Below are 11,924 nucleotides of genomic sequence, written 5' to 3'. Positions count from 1 at the left end.
GATACACCAACCCTTTTTTATTTTATGTCTCTTGCATTTGTTCTGTACAAGGTGCATGGTAAACTCAAATCTGCTTTCTGTTTAAATGAATTTTTTACATTGTAATCTAGTGAAAAAAAAGTTAATTTTTCCCCAAAAATTTTGTCCCAACTGAAAAAAGGGGGTATAAGCCATTCCCTAGTTTTTACTTGATATGTTTTATATTTGTTCTGTACATGACGCAAGGCAAACTCAAAAATGATTTCTGATTGATTTAATTGGTACAACATGATCATCTACCCCCCAAAAAAGTTAATTTTGTCCCCACCACCCTTGATGCATTGTGTTCATAGGTATTTATGTACCCCCCAAGTACACTTGTGTTCCTGGGGTAACACACAGCATAAACCTTCCAATTTGGCTATGGGGTCGTCATGCTAGGTATTGGAAAGTCAATTTCATTTCAGAGGAGAGGAAAACAAAATCTTCCAAATGTTACGTGTCTCGAGCCAAATAGAGATTTCCGCGTGATAGTCAAGTAACGTTACTTTTCTTGGTTGGTGACGTAATATTTTTAGTAACAATCACTATCATTTTTATTATTTTGTGAAAAAAAATTCTTAAAATCTAACCTCGGGGATTCCACTTCCACAAGCATACGGCGCAAACCAACGAACTAGAGTAACAGCGAGAAGACCAAATAATAGAGACATAACGATATAGAAAATATAGTTCACAATATAAGCTAAGGGTCCCCTCTCAGAGTCGGTTAGCAAGTTCGACCACGACTTCCATTGACTACATCCCGTTCCTTCAAAACTAGTGCTGTCTGACCAACAACAAGACTCTTGATTGAACCAGAGATTATCGGGGCAAAACCCAAGCTTTAAATCTGTCATCCAGGTAGCCCCAATGTCTATGATTCCTGCACACATACCAGCCGATAAACCGACAAGAAAAACTACGAGCCAGCCAGCCCATGCGTCATTCGCTTGTACGATTCGCTGCCACAAACTTCCTCTTTTCATCCTTCGCATTTCGCGAAATCGTTTGCGTTCCCTCTGTCGATCACGCACCCAATCAATAGTATTAAAATCGTCGTATTGCGCCAGAGCAGCCGCCTCGGGTTCTTCGAGGAAACAATCGTTCTGAGCATTTCGAGAAAAGCGCAAGTTGCTACCTTCGACGATGGGAGACTCTTCATCGTCGAAACTTCCAAAAACGTTTTCAAGTCTGTCGGTGCCCAACGAACTCGCAGGTAAATCATAAGATTGATGATTTCGATCCATGTTCTGTCTGTTAACTACTCATCTCAGATGTGAAAATCGGCAAGAGGGATAAAATCAACTACAAGGTGGCACGAAACGAACTTGTAGTTGTTTTCTTCAGGCATGTAACCAGGCCTTTCTCCGACGAAAGCGAAACGTGGTTCCTCAGCTCCAGACAACAACAACGTCCTATCGCGTAAAAATGTCGAATTTCAACACGGATAGTAGCGTTGCTATTGATCAGGATTTTTACGAGAGTAGCTACAGCTATGTTGACCAGAAAGAGCAGCCCTATGGCGGATACAGCTACGGTCAACAGTATCCAGATTATGGACAAACAGCCCAACAGGTACCGACCTTCAATTCCTATCCTTCTGCATCGCATACCCAAGGGTTTTACGACTCGTCGTCGTATGACTATGGAGGGAACTATTCTTACGATTACGGAGCTTCGGGACCCACGACTATGAGTTCAAGTGGAAGGGGAGGCTATGGAATGGAAGGATCGATGAAACCGCGACAGACAAGCGAAGACTACACGAGTTTTGAAGACGAACCTCCACTTCTGGAAGGTACAAATACGTGGCACATGTGACGATGTAATCCAGCATCTTTAAAATTCATTTCGTTACTATGGAAAAAGTTGAAATAAGAGTACTGCTCTCGGTATTTTTGCTGAATTTTGGACGATACGTTCTGTTTTAAACGGCATTCAGTGAATTTATTTTTTATTTCTTGCCAAGGCTTTTAGTTTGGTTGCAGAACGTGACAGATTGTCTTTTGAATTACAAGTAATTTTAATGAGCTCTCGTGTTGGCTGAACCAGTAACGTAAGCCACATCTTTTAAGAAAACGAAATCAAAGAAATAATTATTTAAAACAGGAACACGCAAACATCCGACATATAAATCTGACTGGAAGCACTTTACATGTTTTGAATCTTAATAAAAGCCCCTTTCATTCAACAGAACTCGGAATCAATTTTGAACATATCTGGCTAAAGGTTAGTTGTTTGCTTATTGTCAGTGAAGATAAACTGCTGTGTTTGATTTTTATAAAACAACAATGACTTAAGGCTGGTATCTTACAATAATGCAGATTGCATGTTGTCAAGGTATTGCTTTGTCATGTGTGTACATGTACCTGCCTTGTTCTTGTACATAATGCATGGGTCTAACAAATTTGGGTCTAAATTTAATTCCTTTTGGAGCAGGTGCAAAAATGAGGATATTGCCATAATAATGCTTTCAATAAATCAAATGGCAGTTATTTTTTGTGAGATCCATAATGTACAGTATGCTGCTGAGGTGTCAGATGATGTTCTTTTACTTGCAAATTAAAGTTCTTGTTTATAAGGTAACTGAACATCTCAGTTTCAAGTTTACCACAAAAGTTTTGTCATGGCATAGTTCACTCCACAGTCTCTTTGACTCATTGATAGAATATCGGAGCACAGAATCTGGAGGCCTGGGAATCAAAACTTTATCCTTTGTCCCACTCCTGATGAGACCAAAGATGGCCATCTTTCTCAGTGTTATATTTATTTGACTTTTATTATCTCCTATTAAGGCATTGAATACAGGACAAAGCAGAATAAAAATCAAACTTTCTAAAAAAAAAAATTGCATATAAATTTAGAAAAAAAATATGTAATTATTATTTTACTAGTCATGTGAGATTATGAAAATTTGTGCCAAGGTTATTAATAGTTCTTTTTGAGTAGTTGAATTTTTAATAGCCATTAAATCTCACTTTGCCCTCATTTTCAATTTTACAGACCCTATCTGTTTTAAACCCATTGCAACACACAGAAGCCAACATCATGGATGATACAGATCTTGCAGGTCCACTGGTGTTTTGCTTGGCATTTGGTGGATGTCTTCTATTGGTGAGGAAAAATAGTCGCTTATGATCTAGCAGATAACAGAGCAGAACAAGATGAAATTAAGAGATCCTCGCAGCTAAGAACACTACTGAAACGAGTAGTTGTAAATAGGACCTGAAAAAAATTCAGGCCCGTACGGGATTAGAACCCATGACCTCTACGATACCGGTGCAGCGCTCTACCAATTGAGCTAACAAGCCAACTGGGAGCTGGTCAATGAATTGGGTCCAAATAAACATCCAAGTGAATGAAGATTTTAGATATATGAAAATTCATATATTTGCGCTGCGGTGGAGAGATGAAATTAAGAGATCCTCAGAGAACAATTTTCTGTTAACTCTTTAAACCCTAAGAATGACTAGTTTCTATCTTCTCCCTACAACAATACCCCTGAGTCACACATTAAGGTCATGAGAATAAAGGAAATGATCACCAATGAAAGAATCTTTTGATCAGTAAACAAATTCTCCTTGTCAGCACCTCAGGAAGTGTATAAAGAACAGTAAGGAGAATATGGATACTGATGTTAGGGTGTAAAGGGTTAAGTGTAGAAGGTAATCCAGGACTGCACTGATTTTGATTTGCTACCTTTCAAACTCGTTTCATGCATGCATCCGATTGGTTGAGAGAATGAAGCAAGATTTTTACACTGATCAAGGAAGGTAAGGAAGTAAAACCAGTGCAGTTCTGAATTACTTTTGACTCTCATTTGAAAATGAATGTCTGAGAAAAAACTCAGACTATCAGAGATTTTACCGTTCCCTGACCATCCCAGATTTTGCTGATATATATGGAGATCACCAGATATTTGTTTTGATGGATTACAGACACCATTTAATTTGTGACTGGGGATACTGGAACCAGTAAGACGATTGATAGGGAGCCTAAACTATTTTTGATGTCCCCAATAGTAAAAATACAAGTTTTCAATTATCTTAAATAGATGCCAATCATCACAGAAATCTGGGATGAGTGGGGGAATTAGAATCACTTCTAATTTTCTTGATTTTTAGCTGACCATCCCAGACAATTGGACTGATGTCTACAATGTCAGGTTTTCCTTAGTGTGAAAGCTCTGAGCTGTCAGGAAACAGTGAAAGCCTTGATCATCTTGGATTATCTTGACACATGGATACTAGTGACACATAATTGCAAATTATTCCAGACTGAATATTATGTTTCCAAACATATATTAAGAGGATCCTTCAGCTAAAAATTAATCTCTTGCATCTCTTTCAGTCTGGCAAAGTACATGGGTTTGGCTACATATATGGAGTTGGTCTGCTTGGCTGCCTTGCTATGTACGCCATTCTGAATCTGATGAGCATGACTGGAGTTGATTTTGGCTGTGTTATTAGTGTTCTTGGATATTGTCTTCTACCTATGGTCATTTTGTCCTGTATCTCAATTCTTCTCTCATTACAGTAAGTGTTTCTTGAATGTTATACTTTTCTTTAAGATAGAGTATGCTAGTTGACAATTGTGATAACGATAGTTTCTTTCAAAACAATACACAATATTATAATTGCCCTACTGGTAGCATGACTTTTTAATTTAATGTTGTGTTAATTGATGTAGATAGAGCTGAGCTGTGAAAAAATTATCTGTTTTGCTTTTGGTTTTACATATGATAATGTTTCTTTTTTTTCTTTTTGCTGGACCAGTGTGAACAAAATGTACATTATGTTTGCCACAGCTGTTAGAGCACAAATACAAATCAAAGCTAAAACCTGAGACCTTTCACAGACTTACACCCAGTATATCACAGTGGCATTTACTAAAACCTTAAACAGGTCATGGAATGTGTTGGGAAGGGGGGGAGGCTAATTGGGTTGTGGGGGGGGGGGGGAGGGGAAGGAATCATTGTATGCCAATCCAATCCCTCCTTCTCTGCAGTGCATACTCCAGCAAAGATTGGCACCAACTTAGCCCCAATCGTATAGTTATGTAAACAATAATTGTCTAATACCTTTAAATTGTCCTTTCCTAGGGGAATCCTTGGCACTCTCTTGACAGCAACGACGATAGGTTGGTGCAGTTTGTCAGCGTCAAAGCTGTTTGTGACAGTGCTTGCCATGGATGCTCAGCAACTACTTGTTGCTTATCCTTGTGCTCTGCTGTACGGTGTGTTTGCTCTTCTGACAGTTTTTTAGCAGCAAAAAACCCATGCACTGGGCCATGATCAAATTTTTTGAGTTGTTCTGCATCAGTAGCTGGAACAAAGGATGGTGAATTGCAACCAAACGACTGGAGCACCATCGTTGGGAGATTATAATTTATTGTTCAATAGGGTTAATCATAGGCCCATATACACATCCACTTATTGGTGTTTCTGGCCCCAACTTGAAGCAACAAGGAATGCATGATTCAGAAGGCTGGCATGTCATGAGCAGAAGCGATTTATTGATAGTTTTGCTACAAATTTAAACTGGGTATTACTAATGGCGTATATTTGTGTATAAATTAACTTTGGCAGGGTAAAAAAGTGTTATCATGAATTTAACCTTTTTCATAAGGCATACTCTGATGTACTTACGCACAATTGCAGCATTGTTTCTGCCAACAAACCTAAGAGGAGGCATGCGGCATTCACTTGATCTTTTCATGTTTCGTACATTTTAGCAGGATAAAAATCAAACAATCTAGCAGACAAATATACCCCGTCCACAAAGATTTTTGTAGGGAAAAAGCAGTCATAGTTATCAATAGCTAGAAAAGATTGGCTAGGTTATATAACTTTGAAATAAGGAGTTTGCCATTGGTTTGCTCTCTTTCTAACATAGTTATACCTGATAAAGAGAGACTTAAAACAGTGGACAAAAGATACAAGAGAGAAAGGAGTTCTCTTGCAGTACAGTGTATTGTGTATACTGAAAAATTTGCGAAGGTTTCTTTCTGCGCGGACTATCCGCAAAAATTGAAACCTGCAGAATTTTCATAGAACATAGCTAGTATATTTCTTTACTAAATAACTCAGTTATTAAAAAGTTAATTCTCGTGATTTGATTCGCGTTGTAAAAAGGATGTTGTGAATAAAAGATTACATTATTATCAAGTGCATGGTTTTTTTTTCCAATTTTGCGCGAATTCCTCCAAAGTCACACTCTGCCGTCTGAAATGGGTTGGAATGTTCGAAATCAGACGGAATCGTCTAAAATCGGATGGATCCGTCCAATATCGGACATAACCGTCTGTGATCGGACGGATCGATCCAAAATTAGACGCATCGACGTAAGGCGGATGAAACCATCCGAAATCAGGAAAACCAGTTGAAAACGGTGCCCTTTAAAAGGTCTTTAAGAAAGGACGGAAAAGTCTAAGAACGGTCGCATTCGTAGATCCAATCGTCTAGAAATCAGACAGGAAAAATCAACTGAAAAGAAGAAACCATTTCAAATCGGTCACAATAGCCTAAAGTCGTCGTGTATCGAAACCGTTCGAAAATGGACGAAAACGTCTAAAATCGAACCAGATCAGCCTAAAATCGTCGTCATCATCATTAAAAGAAACTTTAGCAGTCAGGACGGCAACGCCAAAGTAGAATTTGATTGAAAATAAATTTATGCTTTTGGTTGTAATTTCGCAAATGGCTTGAAGTGTTTATCGTCTCTAACAGTGCCGCACCTCAACTTAAAGCATAACCTAAGGGAGTTCCAAATGGAAAATTAAAGAGTTTTCCGTCGGGGTTTCTCATCGCAGACCACGCAAATTTTGCGATTTCACCTTGTTGTTTTGCAGAGCACGGCTAACAAATGCACAAACTCGTGCTTAGCTTTTGTCCAGCTCACCAGATCTTTTGTTCTGTCACGTCCTCGTGTTCGTAGCCGCCCTTATTTCCTTGTGTCCGTTCTCATTGCTCTGCTTAGAAAGCTGGGTACTAGTTACCAAGACCTCAAGACCTCTTGGGAAAGAGGAACCGCTAAGCATCCTCGCCATGTTTTTAATAAAATAATTGCGTATTTTTTTGAACACGGTTCATTGATCGCGTGCCTATGCATGTCCATTCATCGTAATCTTTACGAATAGTTTGAGTTAGGACATGAATTTTCGTCGTCTTTTCCAAGATTTTAATCCAAGGTAATTATGAATAAAAAGCCCTTCGTGTGTAAGAGAAATGTGTGATGATATCAAACATTCGTGATCAACTTTTCCTCTCATTTTTTTCTTCCAGTAAATTTCTACTGTTCTTTACACTCTTCATCTTTTCGATCTTGCTCGCGTTGCGTTTGGATGGAACTATCACGTGGAGTTACTGGGCGGTTTTCACTCCTGTTTGGATTTGGAAAATCATGGTTTTATCAGGTGCTTTCACTGGAATTTACATTTGGATTCGACATCCGGAGTACAGGTAATAAATTTAAATAAGTTTTGGTTACTCATTGGACTTAAAAGAGTTAAAAATCAACGCTTCTTAGGTTTGCTATCATTTCATTCATTCTCGTGATCTTGCTGACTGATTTAGCAGAATTACTGAAAGGAGAAATTAGATGCTGGTCACTATAAGGGTTTGAAGTGTTAAGCCAACAAGAATTGCTTTCAGCTGAATATCATAACATTAATCTCCTTTCCATCTTCGCAGAGGTGAAGGAGATAGTCATGTGGATTTCAAGGCAATGATTATCTGTCTTGCTCTGCATCTTCTCTTGCTGATGTTTGAGATATTTGTATGCATTAATCTTGGTGGTGGTCAAATGTTTCCGTGGAGACTCATGTTTATGCCTTTGTACGTGCTATCATCATTGTCAATCATCGCTTGTATCTGGGGATTCAGACATGACAGATCAGTAGAGGTTTGTAATCATAAGATAAGCCAATTATCAAGAGTGGTGTCCATTAATGCAGAGATTCCAACCCTCCCGATTTGATCGGGAGTCTCCCGATTTGATGTCTTGCCTCCCGCTCTCCCGATTTTTACCAAATTCTCCCGATTTATCATAAAATTCTGAAAACTAGGGGAAAATTGCTAATCTTTAGAATTTTTGGCGATCTGTCACTGTGAAACACTCATATTATACTTACTTTCTTCGCGAAGGGCATTATGGTATGTTATAACTCAGGCCGGAATGATGTCAAAATTCAGGAAATGGCACTTGAGAGAACCTAAATTTGCAAAATTTCCTGGGGGCATGCCCCCTGACCCCCCTAGAAGCTCATGCCTTTGGCACTAATAATTACTCCCTATTTTCCATCACATGGGGTTGGAATCTCTGTTAATGGTCAAGAGACACTTTGTGTGTGGTTTTAATACCTCAATACTAATCAATCACAGATGAGATGAGTTACTCACAAACAGCTTCTTTCTTTTTGAAAGCAATAAAGATTTATTGGGGGGTTAATACCTGTTGTAAAAGGTGACATTTTGAGCATCAACTTTCATCAGAGTAATTTGTTCCAGGGAAAGGCCAATGTTCTAAATTTCACCTTCTCATATTGGTGACAGCTTTTTATCAAACTTTATCTGTTCTCAAAGGTAAGGTCTAAAGTTCAAAATTTCAGCTTTAGAAACTCTTTACAGTGGGCAATTAACCCTTTAACTCCCAAGATCTCATGAGTAATTCTCCTTACTGTCTGCAATATAGTTCTTGTGATGTTAGTTTGGAGAATTTGGTATTGGATCAACTAATAATCCCCCAATTAAGTTTTTTTTCTTTATTCTCATCACTTGTCTGCTTGCCATTGTATTTATATTGTAAGGAGAAATTCTGTCTTGGTCACTCATGGGAGTTAAAGGGTTAACATCATCAACTCTGTTGATAATTAACCAAGTTATCTTGGGATACCCCCACTGACACAGCACCTTGATTTTTTTTTTTTAACTTAGTAGGACTGATAATCTGTTGTTTTTGGTTCTGTTGGTTCTGGTGTGGCTTGAACTGAGTGATTTTCTTTTCCCTTCTTTTATGCAGCTTGAAACAGTGTTCTCAGTAAATGTTCTGCAGTTTATCTTCCTTTCCCTACGCCTGGACAGAGTTATCCTATGGTCTTGGGTGGTGAGTGTGAATTGACCTCTAAGTGGTATGGAAATTTCAGGAGTCAGAGTTTTCATCAACAGATTGGAAATTTCTTTTGTATTTTCTGGAAAAATTTTTTTGCAGTTTGAGAAGACTTAGATTTCTGCTGTGAACCAACTTTTGCAATGTTCTTAACTTCTAGCAACACATCATTAACAAGAAAAGAAACCAAAGATTCTCAAATTTTCTAAACATAACCTGGTATAAAGAATTTGTTTTGCAATCAAGAGATTTTCTTGTTGGTGATCATTTCCTTTATTCTTATATCTTAATGTGTGATTCAGGAGTGAAATTGTAAGGATAAATTAGAAGCTGGTCACTCTTTAAGGTTGAAAGGGTTAAGGAATTGCCAAGAGTGACATTAAGTATGCTAAGGGGATTCCTGTTTTAATTTGTTTTGCAGGTTGTGTTTGTTCCTATGTGGATAGTACTGTCCTTACTTTGTCTTCTAGTGTTGTATTATGTTATATGGTCTATAATATTTGTCAGGACAGCAGAAGTTCTTCCAGCACAGCGTCGAGGCCATGTCATGGTGGCTGTAGCTTCTGTTCTCCTTGTCATTCCACTTCTAACATTTCAGGTATGTTGTTTTACAGGGTAGCCACCCAACTCATAACTTGAGTAAGGAGGATTTGCCTTAACCCCTTATACACTGTTATCAGTAAAGGTTTTCTCCATACTGTTCCCCATACATTCCCTAAGGTACTGACAAGGAGAATTTGTGTGACAATCAGCAACTTCTTTTGCTGCTGATAATTTTTCTTTATTCTCATGACTTTACTGCATGATTCAGGGGTGATATTGTGAGGGGATATTAGATGTTAGTCACTCTTCGAGGTTAGAGAGTTAAGGGGATGCGAGTGGCAGCTGATATGTAAGAATTAGACCATTCATTATGGAGACCAAAAAAGGCCATTTCTAAACTTGTCACATACAGGTTCTTCCGTTTCCAAAGGGAAACAAACTTTTACATGTCACTGTAAATAGTTTCCATTTTCTCTATATTTCTCTCAAGAAATCCAATATTTAATGCAGTTGAGAATCTCAGAAAATGGTTTTATGAAAATATTGTTTGTAAAGAGAGTTGGATGTGGATTTTGTAATTTTGCTTCAGATCATCCTCTGTAACAGACTTGATGGCATTACACAAGACATGTTTGTTGGAGTCGTTGCTCCCCTTCAAATCTCTCTTCTGAGTCTACTGGCCACTTCTTTTTATCACAAAGGAGGCAACCACTGTAAGTTGGTTCAACTAATCAAAAGACTTGGGAAATCTCTGAGTGTATGGTTTTGGGGTCTCATCATTGTGGTTTTCCTTTGACTCTTTTGCTCCCAGGTTTGGCATTTGATTACCCTTTCACTCCCAAGATCTCATAATAATTCTCCTTTCTTTCTACCATGCATTCTTATGCTTTTAGTTAGGAGAATTTGGTGGTGGATCAACTAATAATCCCCTATTTGATATTTTTCTTTATTCCCATCACTTTTCTGCTTGATATTGTTTTGATATTGTGAAGAGAGATTCTGTCTTGGTCTTTCATGGGAGCTCAAGGGTGCAATAAATTAGTTTAAATACCTGTCAGTCAGATAAGCAAGGATAGTCAAGAAGGTAATCATCTCTCTTTTCTTGAGACTTTCAACTATGTTGGAGACAAAAATTTAACTTTGATTCTAGGGACAGTGACACAGAGAAATGTATTTTAAATTCACACATAAGTCAGAAGTTTGTTTAAGAATTATCACTTTTTTTCATTTTTGTAGGGTGGTTTGGAATGCGAAAGGACTTTTGTGAGTTTCTCCTCGGGACTTGTCCCTTTCTACAGGAGTATGGGAACATTTCTTGCAAATTTTCTGAAAGTGTTTTCTCAAGAGCACCTAGGGAAGAGACTTCTATTGAACCACAGCGGAAACCAGTGGTTCATGAGTACTCAGTTAAATGTGTAGTACCAGTTGTATCCATTGAAATGCCAGACTGATGCTGTAGTGGTCAAGAATGTTAACTTTGTGGCCACCAGTCATTCACAGGCAATGGAAGGAAAAGAGCCAAACAAAAGCAAGAATAAGTCAGATCAGAACTGTCACAGTGAAATCATACACATCAGCTTCCAAATAAATCTGCAGTACCAGTTACATTTTGGTGCCGGTAGGGCTGAGAACCCAATCAATGGTGTGTTTGATGGATTGGTAATGAATTTTACATGCTGTTCAACACTGTTGATGCAAGAAGCTAAATGATACATGCTTTTTGACTGCCTCTTACTTCAATATTTCAGAGTACAGATGCATAGAAGATGACATTATTTACAAAATTTTTCATTGTTATAAATAAACAAATAGATTCTATGTATTTGTGGATCTGTTCAGCAGAAGAACACAGTAAACATCAAATGATGGAAGGAACATCAGTGACAAGCTCCGCTTCTGCACCTCGTGTGCCACTTTTTTGTTCTCACCATATTTTGACCCCTTCCATGATCATTGGGACCCTGCTTTTTGGCTTCACAAATATAAACATGACAGGACGGATAATGCATGCACTGTAAGTACCTCCCGTTGTTCCATACAAAGCCTTAGAAAAGTTTTCTAAGGCTTTGTATGGGACAACGGGAGGTACTTACAGTCCACGCGTTTTTCCGTCCTGTCATGCATAGGCAAGAGTTGTTTTTTTGGCTGGGTGGGTTGAGATGGGACAGTTTGTGTACTAAATGGTTTCATTTTTGTCGCTGAAAAAGAGCATGGCTTTCAAAAACTAAAATATTGCAGAAAGACAGAAAAACCTTA

At 38.2% G+C, this 11,924-nt stretch overlaps 3 protein-coding genes across 3 annotated transcripts in view; 2 read left to right on the top strand and 1 right to left on the bottom strand.

The window, feature by feature from the left end:
• LOC113686498 (H(+)/Cl(-) exchange transporter 5) overlaps positions 1–1,399 on the bottom strand; it is a 14,032-nt gene extending 12,633 nt beyond the window's left edge. The window contains exon 1 of the mRNA XM_027204124.2: positions 612–1,399. Within this exon, the coding sequence (XP_027059925.2) occupies positions 612–1,268 (657 nt within the window). The 5' untranslated portion in view covers positions 1,269–1,399. The remainder of the gene's footprint in view (positions 1–611) is intronic.
• Positions 1,374–6,187, top strand: LOC113686496 (protein YIPF5). Its single transcript, XM_089191167.1, has 5 exons — positions 1,374–1,819; positions 2,216–2,250; positions 3,025–3,135; positions 4,372–4,556; positions 5,123–6,187. The coding sequence occupies exons 1-5, from the start codon at positions 1,450–1,452 to the stop codon at positions 5,283–5,285; spliced, it is 864 nt and encodes a 287-aa protein (XP_089047293.1). The 5' UTR covers positions 1,374–1,449; the 3' UTR covers positions 5,286–6,187.
• An 848-nt stretch (positions 6,188–7,035) lies between these two features.
• LOC113686467 (transmembrane protein 185B) lies at positions 7,036–11,540 on the top strand. The gene is made up of 7 exons (XM_027204087.2): positions 7,036–7,209; positions 7,304–7,480; positions 7,712–7,922; positions 9,039–9,122; positions 9,547–9,723; positions 10,258–10,381; positions 10,905–11,540. The coding sequence occupies exons 1-7, from the start codon at positions 7,172–7,174 to the stop codon at positions 11,117–11,119; spliced, it is 1,026 nt and encodes a 341-aa protein (XP_027059888.2). The 5' UTR covers positions 7,036–7,171; the 3' UTR covers positions 11,120–11,540.
• Positions 11,541–11,924: the final 384 nt, after the last annotated feature.

Source organism: Pocillopora damicornis, chromosome 13, assembly GCF_964200805.1.
Source record: "Pocillopora damicornis chromosome 13, jaPocDami1.2, whole genome shotgun sequence".
Lineage (NCBI taxonomy): Eukaryota > Metazoa > Cnidaria > Anthozoa > Scleractinia > Pocilloporidae > Pocillopora > Pocillopora damicornis.
Note: the sequence above shows the minus strand (reverse complement) of the source record. Positions and strands in the feature narration are given on the sequence as shown.